Here is a 25,080-nt window from a genome sequence, read left to right as displayed (position 1 = left end):
AAAAGCAGGATCTTGAAGAGATGTTTGCATACCCATATTCATAGCAGCACTATTCACAACTGCCAAGAGGTGGAAGCAACCCCAGTGTCCATCAATGGATAAATGGACAAATGAAACGTGGTATATACACGCAGTGGAATATTATTCAGCCTTAAAAAAGAAGAAAATCCTGTTTCATTCTGTAATATGGGTGAAACTTGAGGACATTATGCTTAGTGAAATAAGCCAGCCACAAAAAGACAAAGGCTGTATGATTCTACTTGCATGAGGTATCTAAGGTAGTCAGATTCATACATACAGAAAGGAGAATGGTGGTTGCCAGGAGCTGGGGGAGGGGGAGATGAGGAGTAGTTTTTCAGTAGGTATAGAGTTTCAGTTTTGCGTGATGAGAAAGTTCTAGAGCTCTGTCGCACAACCGTGTGAATGTACTTAACACTGCTAAACTACATTTAAACATGGTTAAGATGGTAACTTTTATGTTATGTTGTTTATATGTTGTTTACCACAATTTTTTAAAAAATACTCCCAAAGTGCCCACTCTCTTTTACCTCATCTCTACCGCTGATGTTCGAGGCCTAATGCAGAGGTGAACATGCTGGAGTCTGCACTAAGCTGCACCCCACCGCTTAGCAGCCACAATCCCTGTGGAGCCAGCGAGGTATTCCCTCACTGTGTAGCTGAGATATACAGAAGTGAGGGGATACCCCAACCCCACCGCAAGCCCAGCCCCAGCCAAAGTGGCTGTTGACAACCCTCCATGTCTGTGGTTAAAGGTAGATGAGACCTATAGATCTCTTCGCCATCAACCCCCATGATGGTTGGTACAACCAAATTCTGGCATACATACAAACGATTATTACAAGCAGGCACAAAAACAGTCATATTGCTTATTCTTAAACTCAGTATTTCCCAGTGCTCTGTCAATTTAGGCCTCTGAAAAGAATTTAAAAAAAATTTTTTAAACCCTCAATGTCTACATGGACCAGGCAGGTAGCATAGATGAATGAAGGGAGCTGGGCTTGAGCAACAGGGAGTAAGGAGAATTGAACTAAACCCAAGAGCATGTGGCCCCATTTAAAGGGCAGCCCTACATAGAGCTCTGGTGATTGTGCCAGTGGGAAGAGAGAGGTCCACATTTTAGTTCTTCCTGTTTTCAAACAGAAGCCAGAAACTTCTGTTTTTATATGAAATCTCACCATTTTTCACTGTTAGGAAATTCAGGGGATAATAATATACATAAACAGGGTATATATATCCATGTACAGAGTGTGTCTGTACATGTGTATATGTGTTTGTGTATAGAGAGATATCTATATGTACATGTGTGCATCTATACATCTAATATTGACAGATGTATCTGTCTATTACACATATGCACACATTATACTATACATATAATGGTGCACAATGAAGTAAGCTGTTAATTCTCTTATGGGGAAGGGAGTGCCAAGATGTTTTTGGAGAAATGTGGTCTATGGTGATTAGATGAGGGTGGAGGCAAAGCAGAAAAGGAGGGAAGAAGAATCTAGGCTGGGTGGTGCACTGTAGCGTGGTTTATTCTCGAGAATGGGGGCTAAGAGGTGATTAGGAAGGCGGCAGTGGGGTAAAACAACGCCCAGAGAGGGAGCAGGAATGACCTAGTGCACCAGGCTGAGGAGTGTGAACTTTATTCTGTGTGCCAAGGGGCCCACTGCAGGCCGTTCTACTTCTTTTCCTCAGACTCCATCTACTTGTATCTTAGACTGTTTGATGTTGTCCCGCCTCTCTTGGATGCTCAGTTTTGCTTTTTTCCCCCTCTTTTTTCTCTTTGTGTTTCATTTTGGATAACTTCTATTGACTTATCTTTAAGTTCACTGATTACTTCCTCAGCTGTGACCAGTCTGCTGATAAGCCTAGCAGAGAAATTTTTCGTCTCTGATAATTGTGTTTTTTCTTTCCAGCATTTCCATTTGACTTTTTTTCTCTAGTTTCCGTCTCTCTGCTGAAATTCCCCATCTGTTCCAGCAAGCTGTCTTTTCCGCTAACATCTTTAACATAGTAATCATCGTTATTTTAAAGTCGCTGTATGATAATCCTAACATCTGGGGCACCTCTGAGTCCGATTCTATTGATTGCTCTCTCTCTTGACAATGGGGGCTGTTTGTTTTGTGTGCATGGTTTTTTTTTTTTTTCATTATTTTTGTTTTCTTTTACTCCTTTTGTGCCCCCAAATTTTTGATTGAAGGCCAGGTATCGTTTGTAGAGGAAGAGTAGAGACTGGGGTACATAGTAATTATTCCTGGAGATGGGTGTCCTCTTCTTTTATCAGGCCACTGGCATGGAGAATTGAGTCAATCTAATGAGTCCTTGAGCTGGGTTTGGATTGATTGTTACTATCTTTACCTCCAGTGTTCCACAGTCTTCAAATTTTCAAATTCCTCCGATGATCAAGTACTGTTACTACATGCTTAGTGGAGGCCTTGGGTGCTGATGGTTTTTTCTCAGTGGTTCTCAGCTTTTGGCAGCCCCTACACCCCTCCGCCACAGAGGGGTTCTCCCTCCACGTTCTTGCTCTTCCTCCAGTGGTAGACTGCTGTTACTTCTTACTCTACGGTAGAGTTGGGGGAGGGGGGAAATTTTCAGTTCTCTGGTCCAGCTCAGTCCCCAGCATGACCTGTGCACGTGGACTTTGAGGTGAGATCTTCTCCCCACTGTGGCAGCCCAGTTCTGCTTTGTGGCCATGGCAGATGTTGAACAGGAGAGAGTTTCCTGCCCCAACCCCAGTAGTAGTGGATATTTGGGTCCTGCAGGAGAGTTTGCTGCCCCATCCCAATGGCTTGAGACTTTTGCACCAAAGGGTTGAAAGTAGGAAAGTTCCACCATAAGACTTGTTTTAGAAATAACATTCATATAGAATAGTGAAGAACAGGTGAGGGGCAAACAAGAGTGGTGGAAAACAGAGGGCCCAGCTGTGAAGCAAGAGTTGAGGTCAATAAAAAGAAGGCCTGGCAGAGTTTGTTTTTAGTTCTTCCATGTGTGAGATAGTGAGAGAGGTGTGTGTGTATCTAAACTCTCATTTAATACTCAGAACCACTCTGTAAGGTAGATTTTTATTAACCCAGATTACAGATGAAAAACTAAGGTTCAAAGAGGTCAGGCAACTTGTCCAAAGTTCAGACGTAGGTCTCTCTGTTGCTGAAAGCACGCTCTGAACACTATCCAGCTGTATTAGCCACCACCTTCCTGTGATCAAGGGGATACAGAGGAGCAGACAGTTATGAGACGTTAAAGAGGCAAAATGTATAGGCCTGGTCACTGATTGGATAAGGAGGTTGTGGAAACAGGGAAATCTGTAGGAAGACTCTCAAGTTTCTGGACTGAGTGGATGGGTTACTGGTGGTCCTTGAAAGGAGAGGAGGATGGGGAAGTCAATTTTTGATCATGTTAAATTTAAAATGCCTGTGGGACATCTCAGTGGAGATGTCAGAGGGCAAAGGGCAGAGTGCAAACAGAAATGGCTGCAAGGGGCTCACAGACTCTTGTCAGCCAGAGCCCCTTGTCATTCTCATGGGATGTGGAGCTAATGAGGTGTTCTTTGCTTACAGGCTCACCAGGACCAAAGGGCAGCCCAGGCTTCCCCGGCGTGCCAGGCCCTCCTGGGCAGCCTGGCCCACGGGGCTCAATGGGACCCATGGGACCATCTCCTGATCTGTCCCACATTAAACAAGGCCGGAGGGGCCCTGTGGTCAGTATTTTACCAAAGATGCACTTAATGGTGTTGGGGAAAGCATGTTCTCATCCCATGCTTTTTCCTTCTGTTAAACTAGATCTTTGTCTTGTAGGGTCCACCAGGTGCACCAGGAAGAGATGGTTCTAAGGTAAGTCTGAAGAGGGGCTCCTTAAAAGCCTACAGCTGCTTAATTTTGATCTTTTGTGCAGGCATCAAGTGAAGCTCAGGCACTGTTTACTGTCCCCATTTTGCATGTGGCAAAATTGAGATATGAATACTCAAAGCTTGGAATACCCAAAGCTTGGAAGAAAATCTAAAAAACAATTTTCTTAAAATATGCAACTACCGTAATAACAAAAACAACCAAAACCACTCCTAAGAAAGAGTACCTTTTAAATTTTAAATAAGCCTCTGTGTTGTAATATTAGTACGTGTTTTTCTCTTTAGGAAGTGTTCTTTCGTAGGGCTATTTTGTGTGTGTCCCCATTTCTTTGATATGTTTAAGTCAAGAACAGGAGAAGTTCCGTTCTGTGCAAGTGGGAGGTTTTGCTTTGAGAGCTGCCTGCTGCTTACATCATAAAGAAGTCAGTGTAAGTTACTTTAGTAAGCTTCTAAGTCATTCCACACGCTGCCTGGAAATACAGGCATTCCTCTTGTCAGATCTGGCTTGAAAATATGTGGCCTCAGGGGAAATGAGAATGAGAGTTTATTTACCCAAGCAGATCTGTTGAAATAAGTGGTCCCTGCATCCAGCTTCAAGCTTACATTTGTTTCCGATAGAAAATATTTGTTGTTTCATGCAGGGAGATGGTTATGGTGATGTCTAAATAGAGACTGGTGGCAGCATCCACGTGGTCCAGAAGGCTAACCCAACCTTTCTGCTTTTAGGGGGAGAGAGGAGCGCCTGGACCCAGAGGGTCTCCAGTAAGTAGCGCCGTCTGTCCTGCCTCCCCAGTGGGAACGTTCTCAGGGATGCCACCCTGATGAGCCTGTAAATTTGTCTTATTAGCAAAAGCCAGCCCCTTCCAGCCATCACTCAGCCTGCCCAAACAGAAGTCATGGAGACCTTTAGCAGCTCATTGGGATTTATTTTGAAAACTTGTTTTCTGTTGTTTTTTCTTTTATCATGGCTAATCTTTATTTGGAATGTCTTCTCCTAAGATTCAAAACCCTAGTATGCCATGAGTCTGTTTCCAGGTATGTCATAACACATCTGAAAGGACTAGAAAAGAAATCTATGGGGTTAAGTCATAACTCTGAACATTTCAGAATGTAGCCGCTACTATAACCCTAGCGAGTCAGATGACCATCCCCTCCAAAAAATGCAGAGACGTGCAGGGCCACTTGGGACCGCTGAGAAGAAATTAGTTGGGTACATGTGTGGCATCTGGGAGATTAAAAATGAACATTAGTAGTACTCAAAACCACAGAAAATTCCGACAACGCCATTGCTTTGGAAGAAGTCAGTGTAATTTCTGAAGGAAGACACAGAGCCTTGGCCTTGGAGGTAGGAGGTCTGGGTTCCCATCTCAACTCTTCCACCTGTTGGCTCTCTGATTGTGGCTGTGTCACTTAGCATTTTGGGGCATCCATTCCTCACCTGTGCAGTGCCAAGTGGAATCTGATCTGCCACACTCAGGTGGTTACTGTGAGGGTCAAATGACGTCAAAATACTGTACATCACTAAGTGCTTTGCAGATGTACGCTGCTGTTTCTAAGGTGGTAGCCACAGCAACAGAGGGTGGGGACTGGCGGGGAGGAGGTGGTGGTAAAGATTTTACTACAGGTTACTAACAAACCCGGAACATGCATGTTCACACATTATATTACCATGCCCCACACAGTACTACCTAGAAATTAAGGCTTGATAAGTACTATATAATGATAAAAGGTGTTCAATCAATAGAAAAATTAGGAAACCTCTGCTTGGACCTTTCCTGGTCAATGAGGAATGGATGCCTTTATAACATACTTTCAACTTCATTTAAGTTGCAGTTATAGTCAGCCATGCTTATAAACATTTTAATGATTTCACTTAAAGAAAATAACAGATAACATTTTTGAGTATTTATCGTGCTCTAAGCCCTGTACATGTATCAACTCACTTGAATCTTCAGCTGTGAACTCTATGAAACTGAAACTGTTATATCCCCATTTTACAGAATGGGAACCAAAACCCAAAGAAATTAATTAACTTGCCTGAGACCACACAGCTAGTCAGTTGAGATTCAAACGCAACAGAAACCCAACCTCTTAACAACTACTCTGTGGCCTTCATGAGTCTTTTCCAGGTTTCTTTGGAAAGTTACTTTAGAAGGGTCATTCTCATAGTCTTTCATTCTACCAGATTTGACATAGCCTAGAATTGGGGGGAAGAGAGGTGAATATGTCACTGAAGCTCCTAGGAGAGAGGAGGGAATTAGAAGGCAGTCTTAGGAATCCCCCAGGCTACTCCAGTAGTCCCTATGTTTACTCTGTTTGGGACACAGAGCTATCAACTAAATAATTGCCAGCAAGCTGCGCAACCAGCAAATCATGGGGCCTATGGAAGCCATCACTCAGCAGAGAGTTGAGTCTGTGGTGTCCTGGTTTTGATTCCTCTCATGTGCACAGGGACCCCCTGGTTCTTTCGACTTCCTGCTGCTTATGCTGGCTGACATCCGCAATGACATCGCGGAGCTGCAGGAAAAGGTGTTCGGGCACCGGACTCACTCTTCTGCTGAGGAGTTCCCTTCACCTCAGGGATCTTCCAGCTATCCAGAAGCCATGGGCTTCGGCTCTGGAGACGACTACCCGAGAAGAACTGAGACAAGAGACTTGGGAGCCCCCGGAGACCTTTACCCTTAGCACATCCCAGCATCTTCGTGCCAAAGGAAGAGGAGAGAAGAGTGTTTCCACCTGCAGTTAGATCGTCTAAAGAAAAAAGCAGACACCACTGGAGACCCAGAAAAGATAGATTTTTATTTCTTTACTCTTTTCCCGCCTTCTCTCTGCTTCTCTTCTTCCAAATACTATCATCAGAGTCCCCTGCCACACCCACTAAAAACAGGAGGGAGTGAAGGACTGATGTGCATGCTTCCTGCTGAGAGCCAGGTGGGGTGGTCTACATTGGAACTGGTCTTTTACTCCTTTTTTTGTCAGGAACTTCTGGATTTCTGAATTAAGTGTCTCGCAGTGTCTCAAAATTTGGCAGAATATCAAAAGGGGAAAATGGCAAGGGGAGCTCTAAGAAAATATGAGTTTGCTTATAAAAGAAAAATAGATATGTGTCCAAAGTAGATTATTACTCTTCAGTATCACAATGAAGCCTCTTCAATTAAAAGGGGGAGACCACGATGTATATTTACTTTGGTGGGTAATTCTTTTTCCTTGTCAACCCAATAGATTTTAAATATTCTATCCTTTTGTCCAACTGTGTTTCCCAATTTTGATTAAAGAAAGGAGAAAAGAAGAGGTGGAGATTAGAGAAGATAGAGGAAGATTACAGTCATATATTTCTGTCATATAGGTTGCCACATTTTAAAATTCAAATATGCCTATTAAGGCTCTTGCCATGCTTATCTATAAGGAAAGTTATTCTGGCTATCGGAATAAATCCTCTTTTCAAAACAAAATAAGTGGATACAGTGCCCTGATTCACATTAGAACAATGGGCTCCTGGTTTGCCAGGATATTTTCAGTCTTGGTCTATAAAGCACAGACTATTGTTAACTAAGAGTGGCTGACCCTTAGGGAGAGGTGCAGAATGGCCAGGCCGTGACCGGGCACCCAGAAGGTGCCGTTAGCCCGTGATCCAGGTTGAACGGTGTACAGTGGAGCTCCGGGCTGGAAGGAGGTTGCTGGCTTGGGTTCTTGGTGAGCCGGGAGCAGGGACCCCACTGAATCAGCAGAGGCAGGTAAATTTGCTCCTTGGGAATTAGAAGTCCTTGTGTGGGGCCAGCCAAGCTTGCCATCATAGAGAATCATACACTATTGAAAGTTCTCTTGGATGGGGAGGGAAAAACCAAGTTTTCCTTGTTTGGCAGAAATTTCCTTCCCGTTATTCCCATTTTTCCTTAGTTTCCATAATTTAGTCCACATTCTAGTTCTTTCAGGACTTCTCCTGGATTTCCCTTCAGCAACAGTGGGAAGCAATCGGGAAAGGGGTATCTTCCCAAACCTCCCACCGAACCAGTGTTTACTCAACACCCCTGGGTCCCAGAGGGAAGCATGTTCTGGAAAAGGCTTTCTCTGGATCCACAGACACAGGAGCGAGATTGAGAGTGAGTGTTCCAGAGACCAGCAGGAGCGTCTGCTCCTTTGTCATATTGTTGGGGAACCTCTTGGTTTTAATGAGCAGCTTACAGGTTTCTTCAAGTCCACTTTCTCATTTGACATCAGAATGGCTGTTTATCTACCTGTTCAGGGATCTTCACCCTTGTATTGGGCTTCACAAATGATCGTTGTCACAACTCCTGTTTGCTCATGTTAGGGTTCCCATTTCCCATCCTGCAATTTCCCCCTATATCTCTGGGAAGTTTGTGTTTAGTTTTCTTTTTCTATCTCCTTAGCCTGCATCATTTTTTAAAGAGAACCACTGTTGGGTTTGTACGCCACTTTCAATCTGCTTGCTTCACAGTGACGGGAAGAGCTTCTGTTTGTGAATCTCAAGTGACAACAGCCTTGCTTCCCACGTTCCCATCAGGTTAGAAACCCAGGACTCCAGACAATCATCCGTGACTGTTTTTCACCAACACTTTACCACACTATTTCTTCCTCATGCAAAATCCCCAGTGTCTGTCCACCAAAATGTTAGAGCTGAAAGCAAACACTTTCCCAATGCTGGTTTTCTAGCATCCTTCCTGCCCCTCCAGTCTCTCCAGAATCTAGTCATCACAGCAGAAGGCCTCGCCGACCACAGCTTCAGGAAGAGATGAACTGAGAAACTGTCAATTCCCATCTGGAATATATTTAATGTTCGCCTGCTTGTGGAAGGCAGTATTTAAAGGGTGTGAATGGATGAATGCTAAAAAAAAAAAAAAAAAAACGTACAGGCTGTATGAGAAATGATTAGATCTGCCTTTGATTTTTTTTAAATGAATTTTATTTCTTAACAGTGAACTGTATTTAGAAAAATAATCATCTTCTTTATTGTCAAATGCTCATAAAATGCAACTAAACTGCACGTTTGGCCAGAGGCTAGGGTAATATATTAACAGAATGAATTAAAGGTAGTAATATCTGGGATTTCTGAGACTATTCTAAATATTTGACAGCAAAACACACAATAATTTGTATTTTATCTCGGTCTGCTAAAGCAGATCAATTTGTAAAATAATTATTCATCATATTTTCAAAACTTGGACTACTACCACAGGACTAAATATGTACTCTGTATGCCCAGATTATATTTTTCAAAGATAAGACGTAAGAAGGCACTGTTGTTCCTAATGTATCTTTTAGTTATTGATAAAAAAACTAAAGATTCACTGTCTAAACAAAACTTATGCTCAAAACCTAACAGAAACGCCATTTTGGGGTGTGAAATTTGCTATATATAGTTTTGCAAAACCTCTTCATGTTTCCTGGGGAAAAAGATCTTTGGACACCTCCTCAACCATTTAGCAGAAATATGGACGTGCATTTTTTTGTACCCTGGTAAGCAGAACTTAGAAGAGGACTTACTGGGTTGCTCCTGTCTTTGGAAAGCAGTGGGAAGAAAAGTCTGCTGTGGAAAGTAGTGTCGGGAGGGCATGCATTTTAATTTAGGAAAATGCCTCCTCCCTTCCCAATCCAGAGGGAGAAATTCTAAGTTTTACTGTGCCAAAGGGTACGGAGCTACAAAGGGAATGCTGTCTTCTCTCTCCTGAGATAATTTCGACACCTGCCACAGAATGAATCGACCAACCGACGTAATTTCTACTGTATAAACTCAGACAAGTGTGTCCATAGCCACGCAGGTAAATAATAGATGCACACTGGCATGGGGAGCGGAGGGGTTGCCCCACCAAACACCAGGCAAAGGGCACCCTGGTCTGGTCATGCTGCCTTTCCAGGGTTCATAACTACTGTTGGCCCTGTGAGCCCTGTATCCAGGCATGCAAGGGAAGATATTCACCATGGCTAGGTGCCAGGCATCTCCTTGGGTTGACAACAGATCCCTCATCATACTCTGGTGTCACCTTCTCCCTCTCTTCCCCCACTGCAGCCTGTCACAGAGAGAGACAGCAGCCTCATTGTGCAACCTTACATCTTTCAGATAACCTTCCTGAAAAGGAAAATTATTTGCAGGAATCCAGGCCAAACAATTAGTAGAACAGAGCCATCTAAAGCTATTAATAATGAATTCAGGGAAATAGATGAAATTTTTCCTGGCACAGTCAGCATGTATGTTTCACAACAAATCAAAAAATAACTTTCCATTTGAGAAAAAGAAAAAACCGTGACCGTTGTTGTTGAATAAAATGTTGAACTTCACGGGCTCCTTCAACAAATCTTAACTGCTTTAGGGACTCATAGAAAAAAAGACCCTTTTACACATCCCCCAGGGACCTCAGTATTCTTTATGAGATCCCCAGAGCAAGTGCCTTGGGGAATTCCATGTGTTGTGGCTGTTTTTATTTGCCAGTGACTAGTCATATCCTTCAGTAGCTACGTTCGTTATTGATAACAGGTCCATGTAACGGCTGAACTAGTATTCAAATAGTCATGGATGTGACACTATGAAGTACTTTTGATAAGATTATAATATGCTTAATAACAAAGTTATTTTTTATATGTGGTTGTCCTGTATTTTGTCCTGACACCAAGTCCTGTGGCACAAGTTGTCTTTTCACAAGATGAATATAAGGAGATGGAGAGAGAGATTTTGATTAAGATCCAGAACCTGCATTCTGGGTAGACCACTTCCTGGGGCCAAGTGTGGCCCCAATATTTGAGTCTGAGTCAAGGTCTGAAGGCCCATGTTCCACTGAATCGCAGTCTCAGAGGCCCAAGTGCCCAGTTGGGGGGATCCTCTGCAACCCTCAGGATGGGGTTTCCAAACCAAGAACTCTCTAAGGATCATTGGAGGCGCCTTCGGAGCTCACGAAGGGGAGGCCTGTGAGGGTTCCACCTGGTACCCACTGCACCACAAGCAACTCAGTTTTCAAATGGTTTCAGATTAGAATTCTGCATAAAGTTTCTTTTGGAGGGGAAAAAAAAGTTGACTACCTAAAAAAGTTAAATAGAGCTGCGGGGAGGAAGCCCGAGGAGTTGATGAGTTGGTAGCCAAAGTCCTCTGTGTGAACACGAGAGGAAGGGAATTTTCATCGGTTGGGCCATACGGGAGGCAGAGTCATACAATAAAAAGGAGGATGCCTCTAAGATTTTTCGCACTCTAGCAGGGTGCCTTTAGCGTCTGGAGGTTAACCCATATGTATACATCCCACTTTCCTTTAGCAAATATTTATCACATGCTTGTAAGCTGCACACTGTGCTATGCACTGCAGACACGATGGGGAGCAAAAATGTCAAAATCCCCATCCTCCAAGGGATTTTTGGCAAAACAGACAGGAATCCTTCCAGGCAAAATACATTAATCACATAAATATGCAATTACAAACTGTGATAAGTGCTGTGAAGGAAAAGTGCTGCAGGAGCCAATGACAGCTCGTGCCAGGAGGAGCCACCCTCCGCTCCCCGTGCGCTCCTTCCCAAAGTCACACCCGCGTGAAGCCCCCCCGCGGCCGGTCGCCCCAGAGCCACACAAGACCTTTGAAGGGCAAAGCATCACGAATCCCCTGGGTGACACAGCAGTCGATAGAAATCTGGGAGACCACTTCATGTATAGTTTTTCCAGTCGTCTTAATTTAAAAAGCAGCTTAATGAACCAAACGCTGGGTTCCCTCCAGCTTTGACGGAATGAGGATGAACACTCCTCGTTCCTTTGGACATCCCATTTGTGTGATTGGATGGTAACCTCATGTGCTCCGGTCTCAATTCCCAGCAGAATTTGAGGCTGGTTTCTTCCAACCAGGATGCTAAAGTTTTGGAAAAGCTCACTGTGTTTTTGAAACACCCTCAACTGTGTGTGCAGATTTTTACCACCTGCTCACATCTAGATACCCGGTTACAAGTGGCAGCTGCACTCAGCCGCTGGGGAGGTCCATGAGGAAAAGGTAACTCTTCAAGGGTATGTGGGAACAACTGCAGTGGACTGCAGGGTTCTGGGGGACTGGGAGAGACGTGAGGAAGAGGGGTGTGTGGGTCCCTCCTGCTGCCGTGGCAAAGGAGCACAACAAGGGGGCATCCACAACGGACATTTTATTTCCTCACAGTTCTGGAAGCTGGAAGTCCAAGAGGTGTCAGTAGGGTTGGTACCTTCTCGAAGCTCTGAGGCAGAAGCCATCCCATGCCTCTCTTCGGTTTCCATTGGTTGCCGGCCATCCTTGGTGCTGCTTGCCTCCAACGTCACATGCCACTCTACCTCTGTGTCTGTGTCTCCATGTCTTCACACGGTAGTCTCCCCTCTGTGTGTTCTGTGTCTGTCTTTTCTTACAAAGACCCTACTTATTGGATGAGAGCCCACCCTAATCCAGCATGACCTCATCTCAGTTTAACTGTATCTGTACAGATCCAATTTCCAAATAAGGTCACATTCTGAGGTTCTAGGTAGGTAGGAATTTTGGGGGGACACTATTCAACCCAGTACAAGAAGGAAATTTTCTCCCTGTCCATTGACTCTTGTCACCCTGCTTATTTCCTTTAATAGCATGCTTTCCAATCTGAAATCCTTGTGCACTTCATTCAGTAAAAATTTGTTGAGGGCCAAGAGTAGAGTAGTGATAGTATGAAACCCTGTTCTTGTGGAATATGCCTTCTGGTCCAGGAAGATAAACAGAAACATGTGAGTTCTCCAGAGAAACAGAACCGATAGGCTGTATGTATGTGGATAAATAGATATAGGTGTGTGTATATATAAACACATGTATACAAAGATTTATTTTAAGGAATTCAGTCATGTGATTATAGAGGCAGGCAAGTCCAAACTCTGTAGGGTAGGCTGGAGACCCAAGAAGAGCTGATGTTGCAGTTCGAGTCCAAAGGCAGTCTGCTGGCAGAATTCCTTCTGCAGGGTAGGTCAGTGTTTTTCTATTAAGGCCTTCAGCTGATCGGATGAGGCCCACCCACATTTTGGAGGGTAATCTGCTTCATGCAAAGTCTACTGATTTAAATGTTAATCTCATCTAAAAAAATACCTTCACAGAAACATCTAGAATAATGTTTGACCAAAGATCTGGGTGCTGTGGCCTAGCCAAATTGACACATAAAATTGACCATCACAATATATATCAGTATTAAAAGGAGCTATGGGGAAAAGTTAATTAGGGTAGAGGAATAGAGAGTGATGGAGGGTGGGAGTATCCGCTTTAGCTGGGCTCTTCTGAAAAGGCCTCACCAACAGAAGGATGGCATATGAGCAGAAACCTGTACAAAGGGAGAGGCGAGCCATGAAGAGATGTTGGGGGAGAATGATCCATACACTGAAGGTTTCAGCAAAACCCCAAAACAGACCTGCTTAGTCTGCTCAAAATAGCACTGGTGTCAGCGTGGCTGGAACAGAATAAGCGAGGGGGGCGTGGTAGGAAATGCCTTGAGAGGCAGCCAGAGGCCGGGTAGAGCCTTAAGGCCCTGGGTAAGGACTTTGCATTTCCTCCTGGACCCATGGAGGGTTTCGAAGGGGCAAGGATGGAAGCAGGGAAACCCACTGGGAGACTGTTGAAGCAACTTCCTTGTTTCTTGACTGTTTGCCTCTGTGAGAACTGACTGCTTGTCTGTTGTCACCTTCCTTGCTAGACTAGAAACTACTCAGGGGCAGGAACTTTCTGTTTTTCTCTACTGTATTCACACATGTCCCACCAGACCCAGTACATACCAGTTCATAGTAGGAGTCCAATCTGTGTGTGTGTGTGTATATATTTTTTTTTGGTGAGGAAGATTGGCCCTGAGCTAACACCTATTGCCAATCCCCCTCTTTTTGCTTTGAGTGACGTGAGCTAACATGAGTGCCAATATTCCTTTTTTTTTTTATGTGTGGGATGCCACCACAGCATGGCTTGATGAGCAGTGTAGGTCCGCCCAAGATCTGAACCTGTGGACCCCGTGCCACCAAAGCAGAGCACACAAATTTAACCACTATGCCACCAGGCTGGCCCCCCAATCTATATTTTTATAACAAATTTGATAGAATTAATGCATTTAGTCTTCACAAAACTCTATAACGTAGATGCTTTTATCATCCCTGGTGTAAACATCTACTGAGAGGTAAAATAGTTTGCCCAAGATCACAGCTAAAACATAACAAGCAGGTATATTTTAAAACAAGCGCAAATTCATTGTCGCATTAATCCCGTAGAACACACATAGCCCAGCCACCCAGCCCCACGTTCTCCCTCACTCTGGAATCACAGATGACTTCACAGAATGAGCCCCCGTGGTACAGAAGGCCAGGAGCTGTTTGCTTTCCTCCGTCCAGTATTCTAGTCTATTCTGGATTGACAAAATCTGGCTTTCTGATAGGAGGTGGCTGGCAAATGCACACAGTAAGACTGTTGAGATACATTCGAAAGGCAATGAAGAAAGAATGACAAAGCTGTTACACTTACTGCTACTTAGTGTTAGATATGGCCCAAAGAGAAGTGGGAGTCAAGGCTCAAGAAATGTAATAGGTTAAATAACACATTATCTGATCAAAGGAAACATGCTGTTTTTCAGGAGTTTTTTTCTAGAAGGAATGTATCAAATGAGTCCTTATTAAATAGTCACTGACCAACATATGTAACCATTTCCCACACATGTAAAAGTGACGGAATGTAAGAAAGCAGGTTTTCTTCCAGGTGTTTCTGCAGAGAGGTTCCATGAATGAGCTGCAGGTATATGGCCAAAGGGTGAACTTGATGGCCGGATAAAGCCCAGATTGCCTTGAGGAGTAAGTAACCACCCAGATCATGAGAACAGCATTTTTCAATTTTTTTTTTTTTTTTTTGTGGAAGATTAGCCCTGAGCTAACTGCTGCCAATCCTCTTCCCTGAGGAAGACTGGCCCTGAGCTAACATCTGTGCCCATCTTCCTCTACTTTATATGTGGGACACCTACCACAGCATGGCGTGCCAAGTGGTGTCATGTCCACACCTGGGATCCGAGCCAGCAAACCCCAGGCTGCTGAAGCGGAACGTGCGCACTTAACCGCTGCACCACCGGGCCGGCCCTCAAATGTTTTTGACAATGACCCACGGGGAAAAAACCACATTTTACACACTGGCCCACGACTTGCATATGTGTGTATATATAACTGAAACAGAAGTTTCACAACATTTACCCTTACTACAGATGAGGCACTCTCAGATTTTCTCTCAGATTTTTTTTTTTCCAGGTCACAATCACTAAATTGACTTCACAACTTACTAATGGGTGGGAGCCCAGGGTTTAAAAACCACTTGCTTAGACCAGCGGTTGTCAATTTACTGTGCATATGAATCCTCTGGGGACTTTACGTAAATGGAGATTCTGTTCAGGGGTGTGGGAAGGGTGGGGTCTGAGATTTGCGTTCTAAAAGGCTCCCAGGTGTTGTTGCCGCTGCAGCTCCGTGAGCCACACCGTGAGTAGCAAAGACACCTGTCACACAGCAGTATCTGCTCTGGACTTTAGATCAGAGCAGGAGAGAATCTGATTAATTTAGAACTCTGACAAGAGTCAGGTATGTAAATGTGGCCGTTACATTTCAATTATTCAATCCTTTGTGCCTGATACTTTTAAAAAATATATATAGTTTCCCTGGAAAATGACACATGCTAAGATACCATCAAATAAAACTTCTCTATTAACATTTTATCAAGAGTCAAATTGACAGCCAGATAAAGGGGAAAGAAAGTGTCTTTTCCCTGGTGGGGAAAGTGGGAAATGGGAGGGTGGCAAACATGAGCTTTGTGCGTTTTATTCCCACCCGCCCCCACCCCCACCCCCACCCCCACCCCCTTGCCCTGCCCGCCATAGGCTGTGGCACAGGTTACTCATATTTTGAGGCTGGTTCTCAGAGATGGGAGGGCAGAAAAGGAAGTCCACACAACCTGACGACTCAGCTGAATTTGATTGCCTCCTCTTCCCACATGGTGTAGTATCTTCACCAGCATCCAAGACAATTCAGAGACTCCAGAGTCTCGTCCATTCCTGGCAAGGTGATGACTTATGGTTTGAATTCTTCTCCTCCAGCCTATTTTCTGTGGCTTTTTATCCTCTCCCGTCTCTAACATCACTGCCAACCACACTGGGAATGGGAACCGGGGCGGGGGAAATGATTAAACCAGGAGGAAGGTGGTATCCGTGGAGCCATGTTTTGCTTTATAAATCGTTTTTATGGTATATGAGGATGGAACTGTTTCCACAGTCAGGTTTTGCTGTTTTTAGGTTTTTTTAAACTAATCCGTGGGCATTCTTGGCATCCTCTGCTTTGCCTGCCTGCCCCACAGATACACAGTAATGCGCTGGATCGGCCCCGAGTCAGCTCGGAGACGGTTGTTGACCTTTTTACTCCCAGCATTCTGGAGATAATGCACAGCATCTTGCCACACTGCCGTCATGCCATATGATTGAAAGACCGTGTAATGTGAAATACTTCTCCCATGTACCAGTGGGGTCATTTATTTACAATTCAGTAAAAGTCTCAGCCAAAACCAGCGGAACGTATATATAACTGTAGAGAGCCATATGGGGCTAATTTGCCTTCTGAACAAATCTGGAAAAGAGAAAGGTGCCACAAATTGAATTAAGCTCACATTATGCAGAAAGGAAGCAACAGCTGGGAAACATTTAAAAAAAAGAGATCCCTTCAAAACAGCCTTGGAAGGCCAGCAGTCAAGTCCATTTTTCTTTCAGGGCTTATTCTGTGGTGCTGTTGCCGCTGAGATCCAACGCCACCGGCCAGGTCGACACACACTTTATCTTAAGTATTCACACGAGGTGGGATGAAAGCCTTTGGACTGATCGGATTTGATTTGGGTGTTCCAAATAAATGATGGTTGCCCCAGGGAATTGGCTTGCCCAGCTACACGGGCATCCTGCTATCAAGGATGGAATCGGTGCTGGGTGAGGGAGAGCACTTCCCTGAGCGAGTCTTTGTTGAGTAACCAACACTCACTTCGTTGCACGTAGGTCTTCCTCTGCCTGGCTCCCCGATTATTACGGGACTGGGAGTTCCACTCGGTGGCCTGTTCATGGTCAGGCGCGACTGCGGGGCTGCAGCTATACTGCTCCCGACACCCATTTTGCAGAGAGGTACATGGGCATCTCGTACACATCCTTCCTCAGGCAATTCAGGATCTTTTCTACCTTGTACTTGATTCTAAAAGTCCCGAGTGAGACCAAGGAATCTGGCTACTGTTCTCCCGGCTGCATGGAAAGGGCCACCCTCTGAGGGAATGGGGAGTCTCTGCAGCTGACACCCAAAATACCAAGCCCCTTCTGTGAGTCTGCCTCAAGTCCGAAATGCTCACCACTAACTACCCTTCTCAGCGACCCTTCTCTCAGGCGACAGCTTTCCCATAAGAGAACTGGTTTATCCATTATGCAGCAGCTACGGGAAGCAGTCAGTCACCTGATTCCCTGTGAAGACCTGAACTGAAAGCAATTTTGAGGAAATTAGTGAGATATAACGCAGGGGAAAAAACAGATCTAATCTCGGCTAAGCTCAGGCATGGCTAGTTCCCAGGGAAGGAGGGTGGGTTCCAAGAGAAGCCAAGACCACAACCCATGAGCTTAGTTACCTCAAATGCACCTTCTCTTCCAGTGCAATGCATGTTCTCCGCACTACCCATCATTGTGAATTTGGGCGATTCCGAGTCACTTCCATTACTAGCCCCCACGCCATGCTAGGAAAACATGGAAGAATGAATGGAGCCTCACATGCAACAATTTCGATCAGGGCTCCAACCAGGTGGGAGTTGTGCCAGGGGCTTCTCCATCTCCCATTCCTTGCTGGCTTCAAAGATGGGGTCCTTGCTTTCTCCCAAATGGAATCTGGAGACTATTGGTAGGTAGTTGTGCCAATGTTTCCCACCATTAGTCTTAAACTCTTTGAGGACAGGAATTAACAATCTTCATGGCTTCTGGGGGACCTAGAACAATGCTTGGTGTACAATAGGAGTTCAGGAAATGTTAGCAGGAAGTGACCAATTGCTGAAGATACAGCCACCAGTGGCCCCCCAATACTTCTGTTCATTCAGTTCTTCAACAAATATGCATTGACTGACCCTATGTGATGTACACTGTGGTGAGCCCTGGAAATATAATAGTTAACAAGACCAGGCCTAGCCCCTGTGTGGATAGGATTATAGTCTAGTGAATGAAGTCACAGGCCTGTATCCATACATACGGAAGCCCCATCACCTTTTTAATTTTTCTCTGTACAGAATTTCCCCAGGGGCCGGCTCCTTGGCCGAGTGGTTAAGTTCGCACGCTCCGCTGCAGCAGCCCAGGGTTCAGATCCTGGACGCGGACATGGCACCACTTGTCAGGCCACGTTGAGGCTGTGTCCCACATCCCACAACTAGAAGGACCTGCAACTAAGATATACAACTGTGTATGGGGGGGCGGTTGGGGAGATAAAGCAGAAAAAAAAATGATTGGGAACAGTTGTTAGCCCGGGTGCCAATCCTTAAAGACTTTTGGGGAAATTCTTTTTTTTTTTTATTTTATATTCAAGACTGAATTCTTCATCCTAGATAATGCCACCTGTTCTGACTTTCACCCCTTTTAAGGAAAAGCAACCACCAGACACACTGGCCAAGACGACAAGGCCTCTAGTGTACTTCTCCTCCTGCTGCCTCTTCCACGTGTAAGTGTGTGCTTACAGGTGGGTTTCTCCTGCCCAGGAAATAGAATTTTTCCATGGAACCAAAATTGTGTTTTGACCCAAAGCTGAGGACAAAATGCACTAGGAACCCCCACATTCTAAAGTGAGCATCATAAAATAGGCTGCAGCCCCCTCCCCACAGTGCTTAGTGAGCGGTTCCTGTTCAGAACTGTGCCTCCTTCCCCACCACCTCCCAGGCAACCCCAGGCCGTGGGAGGAGAGGACCGGGGAGAGGGAGGGGCAGACAGCCTTGCAGAGAACACGGTCTTCTTGATGCCAAGTTATTCCCTACCCGTGGAGATGAGGAGGGGAGTTTCCCATCCCCAAAACCAAGTGAGAGGCAGCTCCAAGAGGGTTACCCATAACAGCGTGGGGTGCTTCTGAGAATGTAAGAGGGCAGCGTGTTCTCTGGCTGGCTGTGTGTTGAACTGCAGAACTCACTGGCCTGCGTCGTCACTGCCACTCAAGCGAGGATGCTCTAGGAGTCTAGGAGTGTGGTTTGCTTTCCTCTGCCACCACACCCACCACCACCATGGGAAGAAGAGAGGGGTGGTTGGCACAGATGCCCTGAAGAGAGGGGACATACTGGTACATAGCGACTAACACCTGCTCTCGTGAAGTCAGAGGCCTGGTGGGAGTAGCCTCTCCCGCAGGGCTTGAAGGGACTGTGGTTTATTGTCCCTGGGAAGATGATGAGGACAGCCTCCCCAAGCTGTGTGCAAGGGGGCCTACCTGCAAGGGAGCACAGAGGTGAGAGAAGGGGTGGCAGCCCGGTGCCAGGGATCCCTCCACACGCTGACATGTGGCAGTGACCAAAGCTGGCCCTCACACCTCCTGCCTCTCTCCAACCCTCCAGGAGCTTGGGTTAGTAGAGGCGGAGGGTGGAGGACTCAGCACCAGACCCCTGCCCCCTTCCAAGCAGCCAGGCCCACAGCCCTAGCCTCCGCTGGAGTCAGGGAGCAGGGAAGAGCCAAGATTTAAATCAAGTTCAAGGTTAAAGTGTTTTAAATGAACAGAACTTGGTCTTAATTCCCAAAGGTGACTAGAAAGGTAGAACTTGGTCAAGATTAATGAAAGGAGCTGCAATCAACAAAGAGGAGATTCAAGAAAGGTTAAAAACCACTTTCTACCCCAATGAATTTAGACTTTTCAATAAACCCATTACAGATGAGATGCATTTTTTAATTAATGTTTTCAAGTCCACTTTATAGGTACTTACTTGGGGTTCTACTTCAGTTATTTTTATTTATGCATGGAGATCATCATTTTTTTTATCTTTTAAGTCTGCAAAGCTCCAATCACGGTTCAATGCGAGAGCCCCAGAAGCTGTGGATCTGAAAATTTCAACATGTTCCCTTGTCTTTGTGAGATGCAGCATCCTATCACCATTAGCACCGTGCATCAGATTCTGCGCTCGGTGTTCAGAAGAGAGATGTCTGCTGTATCCATTCTGGTATTTCACAACTGATGTTGCCTTGGGGAATATGTGAGGCAATCCAGACATATGCAGAGATTGCCTTCAAGTGCCCAGGGGTGAGGGGAGTGAAAAATCAAACATGTGCATGGCAAACCAAATGTTGAGGTCATTTGGTTTCAAAATGGGAAGGAGAAACACATGCATGCACAGATTTGCCTCCAAAGATTCACAATTTTTGAAACTTGGGCCTATAATTGAGATTATACTGTTGGCGTAGGGGATGTCCAAATATCTCCATGGGAGAAGGTGGATGTAGGGGTGGGAAGGATAAAAGCAAAATGATTTTTTGGACCAGGTTTATATAATTCTGATTTGTGAGTTTGTGGAAGTTAGTGTGACACCATTAGAACATTTTATATGGATTTTGTGACTTTTTAAATCTTTAAAAATAATTATTTAAAACAGTATGATATCTGTTATATGATAATCTTTAAAAATTATCTCAGGGTTGGGGCCGGCCCGGTGGTGCAGTGGTTAAGTTCGCACGTTCCGCTTCTTGGCGGCCCGGGGTTCGCTGGTTCGGATCCCAGGTGCGGACATGGCACTGCTTGGCAGCCATGCTGTGGTAGGTGTCCCATGTATAAACTAGAGGAAGATGGGCACGGATGTTAGCTCAGAGCCAGGCTTCCTCAGCAAAAAGAGGAGGACTGGCAGTAGTTAGCTCAGGGCTAATCTTCCTCAAAAAAAAAAAAAAATAGGAAAAAAAAAATTATCTCAGGGGGCAGAAGGAATGAGTAGAAATATAGATAAAATAAGATTGTCCATGGATGGATCACTGTGAAAGCTGAGTGGTAGGTCATGGATGTTCATTAGAATATTCTCTCTACTTTTGGATATGCTTGAAAACGAAAATATCTATAATAAGAGGCCTTTCAAAATTGCATGAAGATTTAGTAGCTTAAGAAAATCATTTGCTGGTAATCAAATGGAAGCATTATCTATCCTACAGTGGAAATCACAGTCCAGCTGCCACCCAGGCTGCAGATGCCTGTCCCTTGAGGGGAAGCTCTGAGCCACATCCCTTTCTAGACCAGTCCCCATTTTACAGAATTGGCTTTGGCCCAGAGGAATCAGAGCTATACTCTGGGTGAAATGAAATCCCATCTCTCTGTTTGCCTTCCTTCCATAATGGGCCCAATATTTGTGGAAGAAGCCGAGTTGCCCACCCTTCACTGCCATTTCTGAGCAAGATTGTTCCCCTGGAAGTCCCTAGCCGGCTAATCTTTTATTTGGGGATTTGTCGCAGTCATTTCCTGACCATCCCATGGCCATAGGCCAAAACACTAGGATTAGGTGCCTAGTGAAAAGAATGTTTCAAGCCCTGGCAAGCAAAAATTCCTTACTGGAATTTGCTTCAGGCCTCCTTCCACACTACCAGGCCCTACAAACTTTTACCAGCTTCTCTCCACTCCCTTTGGCCTTGGACAAAAGGGACATGGGTGGAGTGGGACTCTGGATCTCATGGGAAAAGGTTCCAAAGATTTTCCTTTTTGTTTGTTCTGTCCCATTGGTCAACTTAGTAAATTCTAATTCTGAATGAATTAGAAATTTTGGTTTTCTGCCAACAAACACAGCACCTACCATGGTGGAAGGGTATCTCTGTTGGGGGTCGCTCAGCAATTTTTCCTCTTTCTGGTAACAAAATCTGCTTTCCTTTGGAGAACCCATTTGATATGGTTGGGTATGGCTGACTCCACTTCCACTACAGATGTGGACACACGTGGTATCCCTGATGCCAAGTGGTACCTAGAACACAGTAGGTGAGTCGTTATTAAATGATTGGGTGGGTGACATTTATGGTTGTTAGTGAAAGATATCTTGACTGCAGTGATTGACTCATTAGGATGTATGTATCTCAGCATTTCTCAGCTTTTCTCATCTTTTTCTCAGATCTTTTTTATCTCAGCACACTTTTATACTTTATCTACTGTTGGGGACCCCAAAGAACTATCATTTATCGCAGCAAGTCATCTTTTCTGCTGTACGGAGAAAGCCAGGCTGAGAATGAAGTCAACATTGAGGAAAGCAGAGCCAAGAGATAGAGAAAAAAAACCCCAAACAAAATGACTCGAACACCCAGAACGTGCCCAAAGTGAGACTTGGCCCAACATTTTTCAGTTATGTGAGCCAGCAATTTCCCTTGTCATCTAAAAGATGGTTTAAATTGGACTTTTGTTGGAGTTGTTGTTTAGTGCAGCATAACAGGCTGCCTAGTCATGAAGACTTGCTCTGCTCATCTCCCAAGACTGAATGATCATTAACAAGGGGTCCATATGGCTGTGGAACTTACTGTTCAGCAGTCTTTAGAACCTCTGATATGAGCTAACTGCCATCAGAAATTTGTGAGACATAATATTTATGAGACATAATGGTCCAGAAAAAAGACTTTCAGTAGTGGTTAGACTATATCCCAGAGACATTTCAAGAATGGATAGGCTCAGGGACATGATGATGCTAAGCTATATGAGATTTCACAAGGCCTCACATTAAGAGTTGCTTTTGGACTTAAGGTGCAAAGATGGAAGCTTCTGAGCAGAACTGCCTCAATTTCCTAGAACACGCTTGACAGTGGCTGGAATCCATGCAGCAGTCATGATCACATCTATGACCCAACAAAGGCTGCTTTGCTTTCATATTCTAACTGAAAGAACCATGACAATGTGCTCTTTTCCAGACAGTAACAGAATGAGTCTTGCAGCCTCAAAAGTCTCCAAAGTGAGTTGTATGGAATAACATAAAGAATTAATAAGAAGTTTTGAATTTCCTCACTACTCAAAAGACCCACATGATTTCTTGCAGTCGGTGAATCTAATTAGAAGTGAGAAAAACAGAGAGGTAAGTCTACCAGTAGAACTGGCCAAAAAAACTCAAGCAAGAGATCTGGGGGTGGACCTGGGAAGCCAGAAGTGATGGAGGTGTGATCCACAGCCTTTAAAGTTGGGCCTCAGAGGCAGAGACTGCAAATTCTCCTCAACCTTCTCCCTTACTAATAAAACTCCTGGTTTTTAGCTGGGCTCATGACCATTCAAAATAAAGACTACAATTCCCCGCCTCTCTTGCAACTGGAGATGTCATGTGACTAGGTACTAGTCAATGAACGTAAGTAAGATTTTCTGTTTAGCTTCCAGAACGTGCTCTTAAAGGGAGGGGATGTGCTCTTTTCCTCCTTCCTGCTGGCTGGAATTTAGATGTAATGCTGAGAACTTAAGCAGCCATTTTATACCAAGAATTGGACCAGTAAGGATGGTAAAGCAGAAAGAAAATGGAGCCGGGGTTCCTGATGACCATGGAGCTGTTGCACTAACCCTTGACTGCATACCTCTGGCCTTGTATATGAGAGAAAAATTAACTTCCGTCTCTTTTAACCACTGGAATTACTGACAGTTTTTAGTTTTCTGGACTATGCAGTCAAACTTAATCTGATCTGATAAAACACTCAACAGACAAATTCTCTGCAAGTGAAAATTAGCAAATCCTCAGACCCAGTTAGGAGACCCTCCAAAACTCCGCCTCAGGTCTGGGACGTACAACATTCCATACCGTGTTTCAGTGGGGAGGAGACGGTCATTCAGCCCATTGCCTTTTGCCCCAGGGTTGGTGAGAGAGAGTCTGAAAAGATGGGGACAGGAGTTATCTTGCTTTCTTTGGCTGTGGCATCAAGTAGCTTTGAGTGGCTGCTTGCTCTCAGATTTTTCTTCCCATCCAAATACTCTAATCTTGCAAGGGAGGCAGTTAAATGCTACAACTTACGTGTTTGCACGCTTGCTCTTCGGGAATCTGCTTTTCCCAGTCTCAGCGTTTGTAAGAAGAGACTCCAGTGCTTATCAGCATCTCCAGGGGCCTCCGAGAGGGACTGGACGCACACCTAATAAGAGAAGGAAAGGAGAGGAGGGAGACATAGCCCAGAGCTTCCCGAACCAGAGTGTGTATCGGAATCCCCTGGTGGACTTCTTAAAACAGGTGGCTGGACCCCACACCCAGAGCTTGTGATTTAGTAGGTTTGAAGTGGGGCCAGAACATTTGCATTTCTAGCAAGTCTATGAACCACACTTTCAGAACCCCTGCATTAGACTATAAATAGAAATAATATATAGGTGGTTCCTTTTGATACTGGTTTTCTCTTTCACCAGGGGAAGTATAACCAGACAAAAATAATTAACATGTATTGAGGTACTCCACCCAAAAGCAGAATTGAAGGGAGGGGTGAATTAAAAGTGAAGGGGTCCTTCAGAATGCATCTCATTTTCAAAAACAGTGAGAATGGGAGGAAAAAGATCCTTTTGAGGAGGCTCTGCAGAGGCGTGGCCAAAGGGACAGGGCCCTCCTGGTGAAGGCCAGGCAGTGGGTAGGGAGGGGAAGAAAGAGTTTGGGGGAAAAGGCTAAGGTTTAGCTATGCTTTGTGAAAGACATGAGTTGGAAAGAAACAAATCAATTTTTTTAAAAAACAGAGTTACTGTAAAACTATGTTTTGGCAGAAGCAAACACAAATCCTCTGTGATATACACCACTCGGAAAATTAGCACGTGCATCAAGACTTTATAAGCATCAAACTACTTAAGTAAAGTTTATTATTATAGTCGGATATGATGTGTGGGCAGATGGTCTTCATTCTGTAGCCCTACAATTTGCTGGCAGGATAAACAGTTATTGGAGGATTACTTCCAACTTTTTTTTAAATGCATCAAGCAAAGAAAACTAATTTGAATAGTTCCAAATTTATATTAGCATCTCATCAGTTCGGGCAGGATGCACGGTACTGCTAAATATTTTCTTTGTCTAAACGTAGAATTTCTGCCAGGATTATATTTTGTTTACTTTTCATTTCTTTCATATCTTGTGCTATGTCAGGAAGAGGCATATTTGGGAGGTTTATTCAAAATTGTTGGTCACATTAAATTTAATCATTTGGAATTTTTATTTCTTTCCAAGGAGAAGCCATGCGGGACTTCTGCATTCATCTTACACCAAAAGAAGTCCCCATTTCCAGGAACATTTTGGAGTAGATCTTGAGAAAAACCACTCCTTTTG

At 44.5% G+C, this 25,080-nt stretch overlaps 1 protein-coding gene across 3 annotated transcripts in view; it reads left to right on the top strand.

The window, feature by feature from the left end:
• Positions 1-10,465, top strand: part of CCBE1 (collagen and calcium binding EGF domains 1) — a 238,099-nt gene extending 227,634 nt beyond the window's left edge. The window contains exons 8-11 of one of the 3 annotated variants that reach the window (XM_008529405.2): positions 3,585-3,724; positions 3,822-3,857; positions 4,598-4,633; positions 6,323-10,465. In XM_008529405.2, coding sequence (XP_008527627.1) covers positions 3,585-3,724; positions 3,822-3,857; positions 4,598-4,633; positions 6,323-6,556 — 446 coding nt within the window. In that variant the 3' untranslated portion in view covers positions 6,557-10,465. The remainder of the gene's footprint in view (positions 1-3,584; positions 3,725-3,821; positions 3,858-4,597; positions 4,634-6,322) is intronic. The other 2 variants (XM_070627804.1, XM_008529406.2) reach the window with 2 other exon arrangements.
• The last annotated feature ends 14,615 nt before the right edge of the window (positions 10,466-25,080 follow it).

Source organism: Equus przewalskii, chromosome 7 (genome assembly GCF_037783145.1).
Source record: "Equus przewalskii isolate Varuska chromosome 7, EquPr2, whole genome shotgun sequence".
NCBI lineage: Eukaryota > Metazoa > Chordata > Mammalia > Perissodactyla > Equidae > Equus > Equus przewalskii.
Note: the sequence above shows the minus strand (reverse complement) of the source record. Positions and strands in the feature narration are given on the sequence as shown.